At 60.3% G+C, this 18,124-nt stretch overlaps 11 protein-coding genes across 11 annotated transcripts; 6 read left to right on the forward strand and 5 right to left on the reverse strand.

Moving 5' to 3' along the window:
* Positions 1-1,496: 1,496 nt before the first annotated feature.
* Positions 1,497-1,709, forward strand: SPRG_14109 (hypothetical protein). Its single transcript, XM_012352977.1, has one exon. It carries the CDS (start codon positions 1,509-1,511, stop codon positions 1,668-1,670), a length of 162 nt encoding a protein of 53 aa, XP_012208367.1. The 5' UTR covers positions 1,497-1,508; the 3' UTR covers positions 1,671-1,709.
* Positions 1,710-1,929: 220 nt separating this feature from the next.
* On the reverse strand, positions 1,930-4,272 carry SPRG_14110 (hypothetical protein). The gene is made up of 2 exons (XM_012352978.1): positions 4,047-4,272; positions 1,930-4,005 (listed from the first exon to the last, which is right to left on the reverse strand). Exon 2 carries the CDS (start codon positions 3,816-3,818, stop codon positions 1,986-1,988), a length of 1,833 nt encoding a protein of 610 aa, XP_012208368.1. The 5' UTR covers positions 3,819-4,005; positions 4,047-4,272; the 3' UTR covers positions 1,930-1,985.
* A 597-nt stretch (positions 4,273-4,869) lies between these two features.
* Positions 4,870-6,117, forward strand: SPRG_14111 (hypothetical protein). Its single transcript, XM_012352979.1, has 2 exons — positions 4,870-5,179; positions 5,232-6,117. The coding sequence occupies exons 1-2, from the start codon at positions 4,923-4,925 to the stop codon at positions 6,046-6,048; spliced, it is 1,074 nt and encodes a 357-aa protein (XP_012208369.1). The 5' UTR covers positions 4,870-4,922; the 3' UTR covers positions 6,049-6,117.
* A 40-nt stretch (positions 6,118-6,157) lies between these two features.
* Positions 6,158-8,023, forward strand: SPRG_14112 (hypothetical protein). Its single transcript, XM_012352980.1, has 7 exons — positions 6,158-6,393; positions 6,442-6,612; positions 6,668-7,255; positions 7,308-7,487; positions 7,532-7,669; positions 7,721-7,822; positions 7,871-8,023. Exons 1-7 carry the CDS (start codon positions 6,196-6,198, stop codon positions 8,015-8,017), a joined length of 1,524 nt encoding a protein of 507 aa, XP_012208370.1. The 5' UTR covers positions 6,158-6,195; the 3' UTR covers positions 8,018-8,023.
* Positions 8,024-8,331: 308 nt separating this feature from the next.
* Positions 8,332-9,125, reverse strand: SPRG_14113 (hypothetical protein; the record flags this gene model as incomplete). The annotated part of the gene is made up of 2 exons (XM_012352981.1): positions 8,332-8,499; positions 8,556-9,125. The coding sequence occupies 2 exons, from the start codon at positions 9,123-9,125 to the stop codon at positions 8,332-8,334; spliced, it is 738 nt and encodes a 245-aa protein (XP_012208371.1).
* Positions 9,126-9,543: 418 nt separating this feature from the next.
* On the reverse strand, positions 9,544-11,326 carry SPRG_14114 (hypothetical protein; the record flags this gene model as incomplete). Its single annotated transcript, XM_012352982.1, has 2 exons — positions 9,544-10,483; positions 10,527-11,326. The coding sequence occupies 2 exons, from the start codon at positions 11,324-11,326 to the stop codon at positions 9,544-9,546; spliced, it is 1,740 nt and encodes a 579-aa protein (XP_012208372.1).
* Positions 11,327-12,345: 1,019 nt separating this feature from the next.
* Positions 12,346-13,219, reverse strand: SPRG_14115 (hypothetical protein; the record flags this gene model as incomplete). The annotated part of the gene is made up of 7 exons (XM_012352983.1): positions 12,346-12,435; positions 12,501-12,642; positions 12,692-12,741; positions 12,787-12,870; positions 12,919-12,959; positions 13,004-13,079; positions 13,136-13,219. 7 exons carry the CDS (start codon positions 13,217-13,219, stop codon positions 12,346-12,348), a joined length of 567 nt encoding a protein of 188 aa, XP_012208373.1.
* A 78-nt stretch (positions 13,220-13,297) lies between these two features.
* SPRG_14116 (hypothetical protein) lies at positions 13,298-14,117 on the forward strand (the record flags this gene model as incomplete). The annotated part of the gene is made up of 1 exon (XM_012352984.1): positions 13,298-14,117. The coding sequence occupies one exon, from the start codon at positions 13,298-13,300 to the stop codon at positions 14,102-14,104; it is 807 nt and encodes a 268-aa protein (XP_012208374.1). The 3' UTR covers positions 14,105-14,117.
* Positions 14,118-15,094: 977 nt separating this feature from the next.
* SPRG_14117 (hypothetical protein) lies at positions 15,095-15,585 on the forward strand (the record flags this gene model as incomplete). Its single annotated transcript, XM_012352985.1, has 2 exons — positions 15,095-15,422; positions 15,467-15,585. 2 exons carry the CDS (start codon positions 15,095-15,097, stop codon positions 15,583-15,585), a joined length of 447 nt encoding a protein of 148 aa, XP_012208375.1.
* A 134-nt stretch (positions 15,586-15,719) lies between these two features.
* SPRG_14118 (hypothetical protein) lies at positions 15,720-16,406 on the forward strand (the record flags this gene model as incomplete). Its single annotated transcript, XM_012352986.1, has 2 exons — positions 15,720-16,171; positions 16,226-16,406. 2 exons carry the CDS (start codon positions 15,720-15,722, stop codon positions 16,404-16,406), a joined length of 633 nt encoding a protein of 210 aa, XP_012208376.1.
* Positions 16,407-17,477: 1,071 nt separating this feature from the next.
* Positions 17,478-17,757, reverse strand: SPRG_21380 (hypothetical protein; the record flags this gene model as incomplete). Its single annotated transcript, XM_012353023.1, has 2 exons — positions 17,478-17,606; positions 17,674-17,757. The coding sequence occupies 2 exons, from the start codon at positions 17,755-17,757 to the stop codon at positions 17,478-17,480; spliced, it is 213 nt and encodes a 70-aa protein (XP_012208413.1).
* Positions 17,758-18,124: the final 367 nt, after the last annotated feature.

Consider the following 18,124-nt stretch of genomic DNA (forward strand, 5'->3'; position numbering starts at 1 on the left):
AGGGCAGCGAATGGTCGCGTCGAAGGTTTCACCGAGTTGCATCGGCGCCGTCGGCATACAAATATCGACTGAGTGGGATCCTGGAAGGTTATAAGCATGCTGCAGTGATCGGCGGCAACCAGCATGTGCCTTGATCAACCCCCTGCACATCACGTCGATTCGTACAGACCACAGTCGCTGTAGGTTCAACATATGAGTGTTCGTATGTGTTGCGCATTGATGACGGTCGGACGATATGCAGTGGTGGTCTCACACAAAGTAGGTTCGTTTTCAGGTCGTTGCAGGTAGTCTCTTGTGCATCGACAGAACCTACGCTTTTTAGTCAGCAACCATGCGTGGGAGCAAGTAGCGAGGGCTGACCCCAAGGGTGTAACGTAGGAGTTGAACGCTGACGCACTGGAACCCTGCGGCTAATTCCGTTATGCGTGTATGGAAAGTAGGGCATCAGGTGTTGATTGTGTGGCGTTGCGCCACGGCTTTGTGGCAGCTCGTTTGCCATTGGTGGAGCTGAATCTTTTTGCACCAATGGCATCGCGCGACGGTGCAGCGGACCAATCACGGCGCCTTGAAAAGATCGCAACGCGCAGCCTCACGGGACCATCGATGGTGGACACGTCGGCAGCGATGGCCATCGGGAGCGTCTGCCTCGTCGCGGTCGCCGCCTTTATTGTACTCGCCCACACGTGTGCACATATTGTCATATTTCCATCTTTAGACGTTTACGGGCTACAAACACTTTACGACGTCGCTCGTGCTGCAAGGCGCCATTCTCGGTGGCTACCTCGTACTGCTGTTTCTACTGCTGAAATGCTTGGAAACCAATTGCATAGGGCTGGGCATGGGGTGCGTCCATGAGCGCCTCGAGTACGTTCTTAAGCCTTGGCGTCGCGGCCGCGGTCGCGGTCGTCCTCGCCGTGCTCACCTATGTGCTCCAAACCATCGCCCAGTTCCTCTTTGGTATGAAACACTACTTTATGGCTGCTGCAACAACAAGGATCTCGCACGTGACGACAATATTGTGCAGGCGCAGCGCTCGGTATCCAGCTCGGCTCGATGCTCAACGTCGTCTATCTCCACAGTACGCTTCCTCAAGGACGAGGCTACAAAAGTACATATTTCATTAGCTCTCGATACCACCCGTCCGAATGCGATCGGATACTATACCATGGCGGGCAGCGGCGCCGTTTTTGGCCTCGCTGCTTGCATTCCGCGACGGTCTGGCTGCGTGTTTGAAGCTTGGATGTCTGAGCCAATGTGCTGTAGCCCGATTCACGTGCTCTTGACAGCGTGGGTTGGCGCCTACTGGTTTGTGCAGGGCATCGGAAACATGGCCGGCGGGTACGACCCCACGAGCCACGGATCTTCATAATGTCCACACAGGTTTCCCGCCCTCTTCAACCCTTTTCCGAATGGGATCCCGGTCGCCGTCCCCGTCGGTGTACGTCTCGTCCTCGGCGTCATCATCGTCAGCATCGTGATAATGTTGGATGCGGTAGTATTATGTGTACATGGGCGGCTGGGTTCTCCTTGGACTCCTCGGGTCGGTGGTTCAATTCCAAAGCACGGCCCTCGACGTGGACCACCACGCGCCGACGACGACGGACGACGACGTGGATCTGGAGAAGGAGCATGCGTCCGACGACTCGTCCGTCGCCTACTGGCGCCACTAGCTCCCCAGCGTCGATCGACAGACGTATTGTACATACCTCCGCAACGAGTCGATGCCACTCCATACTTGTCGTGCAGAGTTGTTGGTGGGACCCATTCGGTATACCATGTCGTGTGATTGGTCGCCGCGCATGTCGGAGGCGCTTGCAATGACGTAATTTACATCGCAAAATATGTACATCGCTCGTCCCACGGGCCAGTACAACCGGCACGTGGGCCTGGGTTCAACCCCGAAAGTCGCCATGTCTTTCAAGATGGGGTGCGGCGATGGTGGCAAAGTCATTTGGGTCGTTTAAAATCAAGAAAATACAAGGCGTTTACAAGGCCGCGGCTTCGTTGGCCGTGACGCTTTGGTCGTCGTCGATCGGCGCGGGCGCCGTCTCTGTGCTCGTGAGCGTCGCGCGCGACTTGCGCAGATTCTTCTTCATTTTCTCAAAGATCTTTTGATCGGCGCGCGAGACGGACGGGAAGACCGTCTGGAACGCCGACTCAAAGTGCTTCTTCTGGATGCACAGCCCGATCTCGATGTGCGTCTGGTCGGCCTCGCGGAGCACGGCAACGCCGGCTTCGCGCACGAGGGCGCTGAGGTCTGCCCCCGAGAAGCTGTCGCAGCGCGGGTCGCGCGCGATCGCCTCCAAATCGAGCGCCGGGTCCATCTTGCACTTTTCGCTCAGCGTCGAGAGGATCTGGAAGCGCTCTGCGGCGTGCGGCAGCGGCACGTAGAGCAGCTTGTCGAGGCGACCGGGGCGCAGCATGGCCGGGTCAATGATGTCCGGGCGGTTCGTCGCGGCGATCACGACCACGTTCTTGCGCGCGTCCAAGCCGTCCATTTCCGTGAGCAGTTGGTTGACGACGCGCTCGCTGACGCCGTTGCCGCCGTCGCTCATGCCGCGGCGCGGGCACAACGCGTCGAGCTCGTCAAAGAACACAATGCACGGCGACGATGCGCGCGCGCGCTCAAACACTTGGCGCACCGCGCGCTCCGACTCGCCCACGTACTTGTCGAGGAGCTCCGGTCCCTTGACCGAGATAAAGTTGGCGCCGCTCTCGTTCGCGATCGCTTTGGCCAGCATCGTCTTGCCGCAACCGGGCGGGCCGTAGAGAAGCACACCGGCAGGCATCTTGAGCCCGAGGGCTTCAAAGCGCTCGGGGTGCTGGAGCGGGTGCAGAATCGAGAGCACGAGCTCGGCGCGGACCTCGACGAGCGCGCCGACATCGTTCCACGTGACGTCCGGGATCGTCGCAAAGCCTTCGCGCTTCGAGCTCGGCTGCACCTTGGGCACGGCTTGAAGAAAGTCGTCCATGTTGACGCTCAAGGGTTCGAGTTCTTCGGGCGTAAACGGCGCAACCGACCGGATCTCGTCGTTGATCGAGGTCGTCGTCGTCGTCGTCTCCTTGTGCAGAAGCGTCGAGAAGACACGGTTGACGGCGAGCACGGCAGCTTCCTTTGTGAGCGAGACCAAGTCGGCGCCGACGTAGCCGGGCGTCCGGCGCGCGAGGTCTTTGAAATCAATGTCGCCCGAGAGACGCATTTTGGATGCGAGCACCGAGAGGATCTTCTCGCGCGCGTCGGCGTCCGGGATCCCGAGGCAGATTTCGCGGTCAAAGCGCCCGGCCCGGCGCAGCGCCTGGTCCAAATCGTTCGGGCGGTTGGTCGCGCCAATCACAAGCACGGGCTTCCCGCCCGTGTTGGCGAGGCTCAGCGTGTCGGTACTCGTGAGCAGCTGCGCGACGATGCGCTTCTCCATGCCGCGCGACGACGTCTCGCGCTTGGGCGTGATCGCATCGATCTCGTCGATGAAGATGATGGACGGCGCGTTCGCAATCGCTTGGTCAAAGAGGTCCCGGACCTTCTGCTCCGACTCGCCCGACATGCCCGACACGATCTCCGGGGCGCTCACCTTGAGAAAGCACGCGCCGCTTTCGCCTGCGATCGCATTGGCCAGCATCGTCTTGCCCGTGCCCGGCGGCCCGTGGAGGAGGATACCGCGCGGCGGCTCGACGCCGAGATGCGTGTAGATCTCGGGGTGCGTGAGCGGGTACTCGATGAGCTCCTGGACTTCCTTGAGGATCGCTTGGATCCCGCCGACGTCCGAGTAACGCGTCGTGGGTCGGGACACGATAAAGTTGTCGTTGGCGACCGCCGCCATCTCGGGCCGCGTGCGCTTGGCCTTCTTGGGCTTGTCGCTCTCGGCCTTCTCGGCTTTGGCGACCTCGGCCGCATACGTCTTGGTGATCGAGTTGTTGAGGAGGTTCACAGGCGGCGGCGCCGACGCTTCGAGGGCCGCGGCTTGCTTTTCATCGTCGTCGTCGTCGTCGCTGCGCGGGCGCTTGGTGCTATCGCGAGCATGAGCGCCATTGGCAACATGGAGGTGTACCCTTCGGTCTTGGGCGTGTTTTGGCAATGGCCTTTTGCACCATCTTCTTGAGCGGGCCATGCGGCTTGCGCGAGTACTCGTTGTAGGTCGAGAGGAGGTGCGAGAGCACGCTCGACTCGGTCGGCTTGATGTCCTCGTTCTCGCGCAGGACTTGCGCACGTGGAAGTTGACCTTGGCCTCCATCTTGCTCAAGTGTCGGCTAATGGCCAATCAAGCGGCTCGCGTGGCATCCCACATGTCGCAGCTTTTTTATTTCGGCACCACGTGGCGCCATCTCTCTCTGCCATCGCACATGCACCACCTCATAATACCTCTGGCATCGCACAATGGTGTGTGTATACGCGAGCGGTGCATGATGGACCTGCGTTAAAAAGGGCTCGCAAGGGTGTCTCGTCGCTTGAGTCGAGGACCGCCGAGGTAGTTTGTTGCGTTGGCTGGGACTGACTAGTACGAGCCATTCCGCTCTACGCATGGATCCGCATTTGGATGTTGGGCTGCAACTGAGATATAGTAGGAGAAGGTACGCTCGGGCTTGCGGTCGCTGCTTGCAGGCGACGCGTAGCTTGCAGGTGACGAGATGGTGTCTTCAATTCGGCACAGAATGCCGAATCCAAGACGCCACGTCGCATTTATTGGTATTTAGCAACTTGTACAACATGTTTGTATTGGTATTTGATTTTACGTATTTAAAATACCCATGCTGCAGGATGCGAGTTGTGACCTCCCTCGAAAAGCAGCCAATGAGATGCAAGAATAGGCGTCTGCCGGCGGTGATTGGCCGTAATGTATAGGTGGCACCCCGCTCCGATGTCATTGGTGGTGTGGGCTGCGTGGCTGGCGCCGCCAAGCTTGGTATTCGTATAGACGACTCTAAGAATGCAAGCCCAAGCTGCGACCAACCTGGCTGCCTACGTGCAGGCGATCCTGAAGGAGCCGACGGCTGTCGCCGCCGAGGCCGCCGGCGCCCATGCGCTCGCCAAGACTGACGCGCTCCTCGCCGTCAAGGACCAGGACACGGACATTGAGGGCGCGTTCAAGCTTCTGCTCAAGTCCACGGGCGCCACGCACGTGCCCGAGCTGCTGAAGAAGCTCACGGCCGACACGACGACGAACGCGACCTTGAAGCTCCGCATGTACGCTGCGATGGCGTGGCAATGCATGGCTCATGGCCCTTGTTTTGCGTAGCCTCGCCGAAGTGTTCAACAGCCTCCCGGCCGCGAACGCGCTCCGCTTTGAGACGCTCGTGAGCATCATCAACTATGCTGGAGCGACGAACCAGGTGCACTTGATCAAGAGCTACTTGAACGACATGGACGCGCTGGTCGCGGGCGTTGCGCCGGCCAACCTGCAGAGCGTGTACCTGAGCATCGCCGACCTTCTCGAGAAGGAGGTCGACAGCAAGCACCAATCGCTCCTCTTCCTCGAAAAGTACCTGAACCTCTTTGAATCCGAGAAGGACGTGTCCAAGGCCAAGCCGGCCGCGATCCGCGCCGCCGTCGCCGTCATCAAGGCGCCGGTCGAGGCCTTTGTCGCGCACGTCGAGCTCCTCCACCTCAAGGCTGTCCAGCAGCTCAAGGGCGCCGACAAGATCTACGACCTCCTCGAGATCTTCACGTCCAAGTCGCTCGCCGACTACGTGGCGTTCGAGAAGGCGTCGGCCGCGACGCTCACGGCCCATGGCCTCGACAGCGCGGTCTGCACGTCGCACATGCGTCTCCTCACGCTGTGCTCGTACCCGACGGGCCACGATGCGATCGCGTACGCCGACATTGAGCGCACGCTCCAGGTGCCCGCCGCCGACGTCGAGCAGTGGGTCGTCAAGGCCATCACGGCCAACTTGATCTCGGCCAAGATCGACCAGCTCGGCCGGTCCGTGGTCATCACGCGGTCGCTTCAGCGCGGCTTTGGCCCCGCCGAGTGGGCGGCCTTGCAGGCCAAGCTCTCGCTGTACCAGGCCAACGTTGGCAGCCTCCTCGCGACCATCCGGCAGGCGCGCCAGTAATGATCTTGAAGATAGTAGTTTTATGTCGCTAATTCTTACGACCATTTCCGTATTTCGTACCAAGTGCCCTCGAATTCGTACCTCGCGTGCTGCAATTCGTAGTCTGCAAGTCGTCGTCGCTATAGTTGGATCCGAAACAGCAACCGCATGAAGCCGAGGAAAGCGTCGCTCGTGGCGCCGATCGCAGCCACCCGCGTGCGCCGGCCGTCGGTCGTCCGCGCGACGCCGGTCAACGTGCAGCACGAAGCTCTTTTGGAGCCCGAGGACGTTGCGATTGATGCGCTCGATACGCTCTTGCACGGGCTCATCCGCTCCATGGAAGAGAACGCGCTGCGCAAAGCGACGGTAGGTGTCCACCATCCGTCGAGCGCTCGTCAAGTGCAATATGCGTAGCTGGCGTACACGGCGTGTGTGGCCACGAGCTGCGTCATGGGCATGTTGGGCATGATGATGCTGCCGCACACCAAGACGCCGGATCGTGGGGACGCCACTGCAGAGCTTTTGCCGCCGACCGGCCCCCATCGACATTTGGTCCAAGGCCACGGTACCGTCCAAGCGCAGGCCGTTCGGACGCTCTTATGCGCGCGCTGCTAATGGCGGCGCGTCGCCAACGCGTGAGAGCCAAAAATCCATCTCCCCGAAGCGCAGCCCGCATCGAGCCGCGCCAACACAAGCAGCAGCCAGTCCGTTGCTGCCGCCCGAGACCGTTGACATGGACGTCGCCATTGCCGTGCAGTTTGCAGCGTCGTACGTCGACGTGATGCCGATCACGCTCGAGGAGCTGGCGCGGCGCGAGACCATCGAGCGCATCTTGGCCGCGGACGCCGACCGCGCCAAGCGCATCGAGGTGGACGAGGCGCGCGCCCGGGCGACGGCAACGCTCGTGACCGACCCCGACGAGCTGGAGAAGCAGCTCCCGCGCCCACCGGACGAACCGATCGAGTCGGAGGTCGTGCTCGTCGATGAGACCGAGCTGCTCGTGGGCGAGAACTCCCTGCTCGTCTCGCGTCGGTCCAAGAAGGATTTGCTTCGGCGGTTGCCGCCGTCGCGCCTCGAGCCGCAGATCGTCGTACCCTCCGGCGACTCGGCGCGGGGGCAGAGCCCTAGCACGTCTCGTAACACGCGCGGGGCGTCCCGCGGCACCTCACGGGCCTCGGCGCGGTCCAAGCTCAAGCCCAAGACGCCGCTCTCGCGCCTCACGCCCTTGGTGCAGTACATTCAACATATCATCGTCGTTCTCAGTGTGCGCTTGTTCATAGAGCTTTTCGACGCCGGCCGACAACGCCAAGCTCTTCATTCGCTACGAAGCTCTCAACGGCGGCCCCGTCTTTGACGAAGCGTCGAGTCCTGTCTCGCGCGGCGTCGTGATCCGGCACAAGGGGTTCGAGAAGCGAGGTGCGGACTGGAAGTCCAGCGAGGTGAGCGACGCCTTGTCCCGGGTACGTTTGCGCCATCCGAACAGCGCTCAGAAGCGAATAAATAGAACGAGTCGGAGCCGACGCTGCGATCGTCGCGGAAGAAGCGGCCGTCGCGCGCCGACGTTGTAGAGGCCAACGTCCTCCGCGTAGCGCCGCCCATTGCGGCAATCAATCCCGCCGTTTTGCCTCAGCCCGTGCACCGTGTACGTGTCGTTCGACGCTGAAGGATGCGAGCTGCATGTTGAAATGGCTAGCACGATGAGGTCAAGTCGCTGACGATGCGCATTCGAACGCCGGCGTGTCGGTCCCGCCGGTCGCGCCGCGTTGTCGACGCCAACGACCGGGACGACGCCATGGTGCGAGCGAGATACTACGTTCCATGAGGTATTCATGACGGGAGGTAGATTTTCGAGCCGCAAAAGGTCGTCTTGCGGCCGCTTAAGGTGCCCCACACCCAGGACCGCGACTCGTCGTCGATCTCGATCCAGAACAAGTCGCTGTCGCTGCCGCTTCTCGCCGGTTGGTCCGGGACACCGCCGCAAGGACGGTGACGTCCTTGCGGCCACTACTATTTAAGCCGAAAGAAGGCCTTTACTAGACAGCAGTGTGTGTGCCGATGCACGAGGCACAAAAAAGCACATACCACGTGAGGTTAGCTGACTGTAGAGCGTTGAGGCAGGCGCCGGCCCAAGTCGGTCCGCGCACCACGTATACGCGTCCGAAACAAGTGCTGTCTTGCGCTTCTTGCTGGGCGGAGCATCGTCGGCGGGCGGGGCGTCGCCGTCTTGACTCCGCTTGCGACTGCTGTCGTCCGCTGCCCTGGGAGGCGTGAGCCAGTACGTGGGCGATGGCCTGTACGCAGCGCTTATGTAGGCCTGTACGACAGATGCAGGACGTCGCGGAGGCTATCATGGTTGGTATGATTGCCACCGCGTGCAAATGAGCATACCATGGCCTGGATGGCCGCGAGCTTGGTGGTGAGCGCTGCCATGTCCTGGCGCACCTCGGTCAGCTCGTCATGGACGACGCGCGCCTAACACCGCCATGTCGCTTCAGACGCGCCCTGTTGCATCGTACAAGAGGTGGTACCGAGGAGTAGGTGAGTGTGGCTTGGAGTCGCACGCGGCTGGTCCCGTTGAGGGCATACGACTTGTTGACTTGTCGCTGGGCGAGGAGCTCCTCAAAAGGCAAGACAATGTGGCCAAGCACGACGTCGGGGCTAAAGCGCATGGCGTGCTTGACTTCGACGTACACAGACGCGCTGAGCGACGGTAGCGCGTCAAAATGGAGCGTCTCGTGCCACTGCGGCGTCGGCAGTCGCTGTCGCCGCGTCCGCTGCGAGCGACCTAGCGCTGGTACGATGCGCGCCTGGACGTACGCCATGCCCGTGCTCAATACGGAAAAGGCCATTGAAGGATGGTCATTCACCCGAATGTTGTCGCCAGCGCCGACGACGAGCTCGAGCCTCGCCAGGCTCTTTCCGTCCACATTGAAGCCGATACCTGTCGCCGCGTCCGTGAGCTCGGCTTCCTTGGCGCTCATGAGCTGGCCCTCGAGAATGATCTGGCGCCGCCGAAGCGCGAGGATCTGGCGCTTAAAGCGCTCTTCGAGGCCACCGTCCGACGACGTCTTGGCCTCGAGTACCCGGCGTCCCAGCATGTTTGGCGATCTGAACAATGCTTCTCGTTGCTGATTGGCCAAAACACAACCGCCAATCACATCGCGTACAAAGTGAAATCTGGCAAGTTGAAGATCTTGGCTAGAGTTTCCGAGCGCAAATGAAAATCAGATCTCACCAGATCCTTGCCAGATGTGGAAACCTGACAAGCTTGCCGGGAGAACCGACAGCTCCTGCCGACGTGTGGCGGCTACTGTGGCAGCTCGTCGAGGCTGCACTGCGTAGTCAAGTACCAGGTCTCCCCGCCATGGCGAGATCGGCAATGCACGGCTGGCTAGTATCTGCGTCGTTGTTTCCTGTCTCGTGTCGATGGTAGACGGTTTGTGCTGTACACGAGTGTGCACACTTTTATGACTACTAACCTGTGTTATGTACACGAACTAACCTTCCTTACGTCTCCTATGCTGGGTTGGACGCGAGCTCCTGCGCGTGCTTGGCGCAGAACCCGTTGCGCTGGGCCCACTTCTTGCACTGGGGAAACTCGCAACGCTTGCCGCCGCCGTGGCCGCGGCAAAACCCGCCCGACTGACAGCTCTTGGTGCAGCCTTCAAACTTGCATCGGACGCCGCCACCGTGCTGCTTGCAGAGACCCCGCGACTGCGCCGTCTTCGGGCACCCTTCCATGCGGCACGGCTTGCCGCCGCCGTGGGCGATACATAGGTGGCCCGTCTGCGCGCTCTTCATGCAGCCCTCGACTTTGCAGCGACGACCGCCACCGTGCACCTTGCACATGCCCTTGGTGCGCGCAATGTTGTTGCAGCCCGGTGACATGCAAAACTTGGCATACGCCGCCGGGTTGCCGGGTGCCGCCATTGCAGCCGCGTCCGGTGCGTACTTGGGCTCGTACTTGGGCTCGTACTTGCCGGCTTCGTAGTGCGCAGTGTACTTTTGCTCGTAATGGGCCGGCGACGGGGCCGCCGCACCGGCGTATGCCGACGGGAGGTGGCCATAATGGTGCAAGTGATGTTGCTGTTGCTGCTGCTGGTGCTGGTGCGCGGCGGCTTGCATCGCGTAGTTGCTCTGCTGGTACATCGCCGCTTGTTGCTGCTGGTACATGTGAGGACCGTTCGTGTAGTAGCCACCGGCCTGCGGCGGCATCGCGTACTGCTGCATGGACGGGTGCTGCGACAAGTGCGACGCGTGGAGTTGCTGTTGCTGCTGCTGCTGCTGTTGTTGTTGTTGTTGCTGCTGTCGGTAGCTGTCGTGGTACATGTGCATCGTCGGGTGCGTCATGTGCGACGTCTGTTGTTGCATGGTCAAGCCTGGGTACTGTGCGTTGATGGGCTGGCGCGCCGCGTTGGTCGGGAGGCCGCGCACCGGCTGCTGCTGGCTCATCGCGCTCATCGTGGCTGCATGTTGCTGCAAGCTCCGGTCGTCGTTACCGGCGTACGACGAGTGCAGGAGGTTGCTTGCTTGCGTGTTTGCCGCTGGCGCCGTAGTGGCGGCGGATGTCGGTGCTGGCGCAGGCGTGGCTTGCGGCGGATGCTGCTGCTGCGGGCGGGCGTTGGCGGGCGCCGGCTTGTAGTGGGCTGGACGATCTTGTCATCGAGGAGGTTGTCGAGGTTGTCGACGGACACGACGTATTCGTTTTCGTCGTCTTCGGCGACTTCTTCCGCGGCGTACTTGGCGACGTCGCTCTCGATCGACTCGAGGCAGTTGGCGAGTGTCTGAAGCGGAAGCTGTCCTGGGACGTCATCGGGCGCTGGAGCGCCGAGTTGGACGTTGCGTTGAGGATACCTTGCAGCACATCAAAGCTCTTCTTGCGCGTCATGCCGTCCGCGTGCATGATAAACGACTTGAACATGTTGGAGCTCGAGAGCCGCTTGAGCTCTTCCGCGGGAATCTCGTCGCCGAGGCTGCGAAGGAGCTCAGTTGCTTCCGTGCGGCTAATGCCGCCGGGTGCCTGCGTCTCGAGGAGGCCCACAAGCGCCGAGACGCTGGCCTTCTTTTCATTCATGGAAAAATTCTGCGAGCTCAAAAGGCGCTTGAGCTTCGTCGCGCTCTCCTTGACGTTGAACTTGCGCTCTTGGCTCGCGCTGTCGTACGGGTACTGGGCGTGGAGGAGCTGCTCGGCGCGCATCTCGGCGGCGGCGGCGTCGTCGCCCGAGACCAGCGTCCGCAATTTGGCCCACGACTCTTTGCGCTCCATGGAGAAGGACGAGACGTCCACGCAGTCCATCATTTCGCGGAGGAGATGCGCGTTCACAGGCACTTCGCTCGGCGGCGGCGCGTGCTGCCGCGTGGGGGTCCTTGCTGCTGCTGCTGTCCTTGCATCGGGGGCGTCTTCCTCCAAGTGTCTCAGACGCTGTTTTCCACACTGAGCCAACCAAGTCGATGGGCCGGAAACGAAAATTATTTTTCAGTTGCCACGTATCTCTTGAAGGAACTATGCCACGCGATGGGCTTAAAAAAGCCGCGACATGCGAAAAGCGAGCGATGCCATTGGCGGAAAGGAGCTAGAAAGGCAATCGATTGGCCAAAAGGCACCGCGGCGGCCGCGACATGTGCTGCGACATGCTGCCAGCGGTCAACAGCGCGCTTGCGACACGGCCATGCGTCGCCTGCAACGGATGCGGGCATGCATGCAAGCCCACGCCCTTGGGCCAGCGGCGCCGACGGAGCATGGGCCATGGAAGGCCGCGCTGGTCGCCGTGCGCGCAGCTGCGCGAGGTCAAGGATTCGCGCCATGAGCCACTCTGCTCAGACGCGGTCCTGGTCCGACGTCGGGGCTGTTCGTTGGTCTACACTACTGCTGTTTGTACGTGCGCCAATGGTGTCATCCACACACCAAGTGTCGTGCGGGCCCGGGCCCCGTATCATTGGCGCGCACCCTTCGTACGCCGGTATCGATCCCTTCTTGCGTCACCAGCGCTGGACTTTTCGCCCGCAAGGGTCCGTGGGCAGAAGCCATGCACGGGGTCCCACTTCTGCGCTACAAGAATGTTGGTGGCGCTTGCCGCGTAATGGAAGAAGATCGCTGCTGCATCGAGACCACCGCCTCTCCGAGCTGCCTCTGCGTGAGCTCTGGCTTGCAGCGGCTTCGACCGTCCGCGCTGGATCTGCTAGGTCGTGTGCATGTCGCGTGCCACGTGGGTGACCGACTCGATCTGCGTTGGAACCGGAGGACCGTCCAAATGCGGGCTGGACGTATCCTTAGCAAACGACACGCTTCTGGAGAACGCTCGTGTTTCAACAATGATTCTACTGCTGCGAGAACGGCGCGTGGTCGGCAAAGCACTTGAGGAAGACGGCCTGGACGCGCTCTTTGGCTTCGGTGGCTGGCAGCATCGACTACGCAAATCACACAGTCTCCGTGTCTCTGCCTGCGTTATTAAAGAGCGCGGAGTCGTCGGTACCGAAGTCGCTTGGGTCGCATTGTCCTTGACGCACTTGTGCGTCCACCACTCGCAGGCGCGGGCACCGAGTGCAGCCGTGCTTGTTTTGCAAAAGTGGTCGGCCTTTTGGTAGCACTCGGACTCGCGCGCCGACCGCACTTCACTACGAGATCGTTTCAAACGTCAGAGCGGATCGACGCGGCGAGAGCAACCTGCACGCAAGCACGTCGGGGATGGTGAGATCCATGCCGCGCACGGTGTACTACCAAGCAGCATGTTGCATCCGTGGGAGGACGGCACGTCGTACGTCGTAGGCGTGAATGAGCTCGTGCACAATGACCTCGGACACGTCGTTGGGCGTCCGAAGGCGGTTGGCACAGAGCACAATGGCCTACGGTCAAGACGTGAGCGCGCTGGTAGCACCTGGGACGCGTCGTACGGGCGGTGCGGCAAAGAAGGCGCGGGCTTTGCCTTCGACCCCTAATGCGCCATCATACATGACGATGCTTTGTTGCAAGTCCTACCTTCTTGCTTGCAGTCGACGCAGAGAAACTGGAGCTTCTTGGCCTGGCCGTTCGTCGCGTTGGCCGTCTCGAGGTGCTACCGCGAGCCATGAGCCCATGGAGATATATGCTCCATTGGTAGCGTGGTCGTACAGCATTGATCTCGGTCACGAGCTGCTTGGGGCGGGGCTCCTTGAGCGCCTCCTGGAGGGCGTCGTAGCAGTCGGGGATGTCCATCTTGGCCAGTGTAGCACCGACTTCGTTATCCGGAATTACCGGATAATGGAGAGGTAGTACACTAATTGCGTTTGGTTGATGAAGAAGCGAAGCCGCCTGGCCCTGCCGCCGCAGAGCCCCGATGGCCTGCGCGAGACGCCGGTAGAGGTCGTTGTCATTGACGACGACGAATCGCCCAAGCACGAGACGAGCAAGCAAGTAGATTACGCCGTGGCCAGCCCACCGACCGACGACGCGAGCCTCGGTCCCGAGCTACGTCTGTACCAGGAAGGCCTCGACGGCGACTGGCTCCAGCTCGCGTGGATGCGCACGCGCGCCGAGGTCCCAGCGTCTGAGGCTCTACCGACCGAGATGGTGCTACCGAGTGTCACGTGCAACCTGCACGACATTCTACCGTCGACGAAATCGTCGCCGCGCCCCATTTCGTCATCAGCCGTCAACAACTCTGCCGACGTCCCACTCGCCCAGCAGCGCTCCAAGGCCGAGTGCATGGCGAAGATTCAGGCGTGGCTACGGCACGGCGACGGCGACGTACCGTGGCCATCATGCGACGCGCAGCTATTAGCCGACTGCGACTGGGCGACCATGTTGACGCCGCCGCCGTCGCCATCGACGCTCTGTGCCATCGTCCGCGCCTCATCGAGTCCGTCGCTATATCGACAATTGTGGCTTCAAGAGCCGCTGCTTCGGGCGACGCTCGTGCATGCTGGCGCTTTGCGCGACGTGGCGGTGCTGACCCGACTTGTCGACTGCGATCACGTGCGGAGCATGGCGCCGCGGGCCTTTCGCTCGACTCTGCGGCAGTTGGACTTGCGCAAAGACGGCGAAGACGTTGGAATCTACCTCGAATCCGAGCTGGTTCGCGTCTACCACACATTGCGCTGAATGTACTGTGTTAGCATTGGTATTGTATGTGGGCTCTATCGTCTTCTGGCGTGCGTCCACAGAGCTGTGCAACGTACTAGCTCTGAACGCTTCAAGTCCACCCGTGGCACGAGTAGTGCCGTACCGTACGAACAGCACGCGAGGAAAGGCAGGCGACGAGGAACATCCTCGGCGAAGGAACTTGGTCGCGTTCCTATGCAACTGCTCCGTCAACACCATGTGACAGCCGCGTCACGTGTGTACCACGGATGTCCCAATCGCTTGGGCGCGGAGAAGACGGTCGGGCTGTTGATGCAACACCGCACGGTTCTAGCGTGATGGGGCGACAGTATAAACCTTCTGCACCAGGATATAGTGTCATTCTCTCGGCACCACCATCGTCTTGTGCAAAGGCGGTCGCCAGAGTGCAAGAAGCTGCATCGATTGCCGCACCCGCTGGCAACGAGTCGCTACGACCACCTCGCATGATAACGGCGGTGTGACGCGATCGTGGCTTTGCTGTTTTCGATTGAAGCACATCGGCAACACCTAACGACGCATATCGTGCTCCTCTACCAATGTATAACTTTACGAGAGTAACCACCGCCATGCGTGTCACTTGCTCTTATCCTCGGGTCGTTGCGCTAGCCAGCGTATTTCACAACAAATCCATTTTGACCAAGTGGGTACGTCGAGCGCAGCAGACCACTGCTGAGATCCTTCGCGGCGGACACTGCGACGTGCAGGAAGAAATCGCAGCTCGTTGCCGCGCACCAAAACCTGTTAGGCCTTGGCGTTAGCTGGGTCGCGGTGAAAATGCTCAAGAGCAGGCAGCAAGTATCGTTGAGTCTACGATTCTATGATGCTACGAGCGTCATCGGTGACCATCACGGGGTTGTGATGAAAATAGTGTGCTATCCGGATACTGTGTCCGCATACGAAGCAGCCAATCACACAACGGTGTGCATGGACCTTCTTGGCACGAAATTCATTTTGAGAATAGACTCGGCGATGGAGAACCCGAGCCTGCTCAGTGAGCTGCTGCCGATCGACGAGCTCCAGTTGGACCGTGACATTGCCTACTACTTGACGTCGGACGTGCGCATGAATGCCCAGCCGTTCGAGATGCACGCACCGCGCCCGATGGCCACGTCGCCGTCGTCGCAGAGTCCGAGCGAGTCGGAGCCCGGGAAGGAGGAGTCGATCAGCCAAAAGTACCGACGCCGCCAAAAGGAAGAGCTCAAGCATTTGCAAGAACAAGTTGCACAGCTCAGCGGGCACTTGGCCGTCTTGACCAACGTCAAGGCGCTCGAGGCCGAAGGCGGCTCCGAATGGGAGCGTATGGCGCGCAACCAAAGCTCAACTCGCAGCGCGCACTCTCAGAAAACAGCCGGCTCAAGCGCGCACTTGAGGAGCAGCTCAAGATCGCCCAGGCCCTCGACCAGCTCCTCATCAAGCGGCCACGGCTCGCGGTACGTCCTCCCAACGCCACTACGTTGTAGATGAACGTTCATTGTAGACGTTCCCGACCTTGGACCTCGACGACTGGAAGCTTCGGAAGCTCAGCGCCGAAATGGACCGCCGAAGGAGCTCGTTTCATGCACTTGTTGATGATGCGCACGAGCAAGTTGATGCGATGCTGCTCCGCGCGGGCCTCATGGAAGCGTCCGAAGACACGCGCCATTTAAACGTGACGGTCAACGCCCGGGGCGACTCGATCGTGCTCGAGGCCCACAGTCTTCGGTACCGCGACTGCAATTTCATCTCGAACGGCATGAAGTGCTGGACCGTCTTCAACCACCGCGAAGGCATTGTGCTGCCCAACAACGCGACACTCGAGGTACTTTCCTTCATTTCGTTTGGCTTCTGTGATCGTATGGCGCTCCAGGTGCTCGAGCAAATCGACGAGAATTCCGTCTACGTTCGCATTACGTCGTACCTCGACAAGATGACGCCGTTCATCCAGACACTCGGCGCGGTCAAGCGCTACATTGAAAACGACCGCATCGTCTTCGTGCTCCAGACCGTCCTCGACGACGAAGTGCACCCGCACCAGCTCGGCTTTTACATTGGCAACATGACGGCCACGTATGAGACAACATGTGGCAGTAGGATGTGGCCCTCATAGACATGGATGGATAGGGTCGTCGTCGTACCCCAAGGCCCGTACCGGTCCATGCGCCGCCTGTGCCTCTCGGGGCAGCTGCCGCTCGAGCCGCCCAAGCAAAACCCGCTGTGCGCGAGTCCGCGAAGCCTCATCTGCGATGTCTTTCTGAACCACCTGCGGACGACATTTGATGCGCTCGAGCATCTCATGGGCTAGCCCTTGTACACTAATATAAACACCCACCACATATCCTCCAGCAGGCCAAGGTGACGCGAGAAGCACGCTGGGCGAGAAGCGTGCACATCGCAGCCAGCGTTTACCCTACCCCCGATCGCGTCGGACACAGTCGTTACGTTGGCAAGGGATTTTGTAATCACGAGTTTAGAAACTGGAATGCGGTCATAGGTGCCCGTGTCGCAAGATTGTGGTGATGATGACTGCAGTGGGCCGACTTCATCATCGACGACGTTACCGCCTCGCGGCCTCGTCTATGGCGGCGATGCAGTGCACGACGAGCCTGCACCAGCGGACACGACGCACTTCTCTGTGCTTCTGCCACGTGAGCGAGCACATCGTATCACAGAGGACAGTTTACCAGAATCCTTGCCGTCGACGGCAGCGAGACAAGACAGTGTGCGTATAGTGTAGAACCTAATGGTACCAGTTTTCTATATATATTAGCGGCAGGTACCACGAGCTCGAGCATGTCGGTGCTGTCGGTGATAGCTGTCGTGATGCCGCATCACCATCCGCGGGTGCGCGATCGGGTGGAGATACTAGCGGTGGGTGCATCGACGCCGGATCGTCCTTGCACAAGTGACAAAGGCGACACAAATCGCCAGGAACAGCAGCAGTGCCATCTTGTCTACACCGTATATACGTACAGCGTAGTAGTACTGTACGCGGACGCGTGGACTGAGAACAAAGCCATGCGCTGGAGGGTCGCTTTGTCTCCCTTCAAAATTGGGTGTTTCTAGACGTGGCAGATGCCACGTGCAAAGTACGGAAATAGTGTTTTCACGATTTCATTCGCACACTATATGTACGATGCAAGTGGTGTGCGATCTTGTGTTGAGGCGCTTCAATGCTCTACGTAAAATGCATGCTCGAGGTCCGACGTGCAATTCTATCGCCGACAGAGAAGTCTTGCGTTCGTTGCTGCTGCCCAAAAAATGTGGCACCCGGCAAACGAGCATTTTGACATTTACCGAATAATTAAGGTTTTGATAATACCTGCGCAATGTGGCATATTGGAAGGTACTGCATTCACGTCGACCAAGGTTTCTCTCAGCCATCTTCTTTGCGCCAGATCGCTCGAGTATCCACGTGCTTGCATCGGCCATCGTCCACGCCGCGCCATCCATCCCAACAAAGCCAAGGCTCGGTCGAAAAGAGAGAGCTCGTTGGCAGGCAGCTCTATGCGCACAGAGTGTGCTCACGGCGGCCACTTAGTGCGCAAGCCAACGCACTATAGCCTTCGTACCTTGGAAGCAGTGCGGACACGCCACTCGCCGGATGTGCACCTTCGTGATCTGAGGCTTTGCGTCGTGCCTACCGCTGCTGCCATTGGTCATTCCTTCAAGCCGCCTCCAGTGCAAAGTCAGCATCGCGCCGGTTCCATTCCAGTCTCGCAGCAAGCGACTACGAGGGTCGTTGTCGTCGGTGGCCGCGTTGACTCGCATCGTCTCGTGCAGCCATGGTCGGACGACAAACCTTAAAGTACTACGTCACGCGCCCCATTGACGACCGTGCGACGCACCCTCTGTCCTGCGCCCACGTGTCTTCCTTGGCGATCCTTGCTTTGGCACATGCCATCACGCGCCACCGCGTCCAGCACCCAATCATATCGTATGATACGTGGCGTGCTGGAACGAGCCAATCAAATGGCGCGCAGGCAGCTTCGGGCATCTGATCGCGGGTTGAAGTTGGGCGGC

The sequence above is a fragment of the Saprolegnia parasitica genome (assembly GCF_000151545.1).
Source record: "Saprolegnia parasitica CBS 223.65 unplaced genomic scaffold supercont2.112, whole genome shotgun sequence".
Lineage (NCBI taxonomy): Eukaryota > Oomycota > Saprolegniomycetes > Saprolegniales > Saprolegniaceae > Saprolegnia > Saprolegnia parasitica.

What these genes read in the sequence shown, in the direction of transcription:
- SPRG_14109 (XM_012352977.1), top strand. Translation starts at nt 1,509, where the DNA reads ATGGGCGGCTGGGTTCTCCTTGGACTCCTCGGGTCGGTGGTTCAATTC.
- SPRG_14110 (XM_012352978.1), bottom strand. Translation starts at nt 3,818, where the DNA reads ATGGCGGCGGTCGCCAACGACAACTTTATCGTGTCCCGACCCACGACG.
- SPRG_14111 (XM_012352979.1), top strand. Translation starts at nt 4,923, where the DNA reads ATGCAAGCCCAAGCTGCGACCAACCTGGCTGCCTACGTGCAGGCGATC. An exon ending in GCGACCTTGAAGCTCCGCAT is followed by an intron (nt 5,180 to 5,231) that starts GTACGCTGCGAT and finishes TGTTTTGCGTAG; the next exon opens with CCTCGCCGAAGTGTTCAACA.
- SPRG_14112 (XM_012352980.1), top strand. Translation starts at nt 6,196, where the DNA reads ATGAAGCCGAGGAAAGCGTCGCTCGTGGCGCCGATCGCAGCCACCCGC. An exon ending in GTACCGTCCAAGCGCAGGCC is followed by an intron (nt 6,613 to 6,667) that starts GTTCGGACGCTC and finishes CCAACGCGTGAG; the next exon opens with AGCCAAAAATCCATCTCCCC. An exon ending in TGCCTCAGCCCGTGCACCGT is followed by an intron (nt 7,670 to 7,720) that starts GTACGTGTCGTT and finishes TGAAATGGCTAG; the next exon opens with CACGATGAGGTCAAGTCGCT.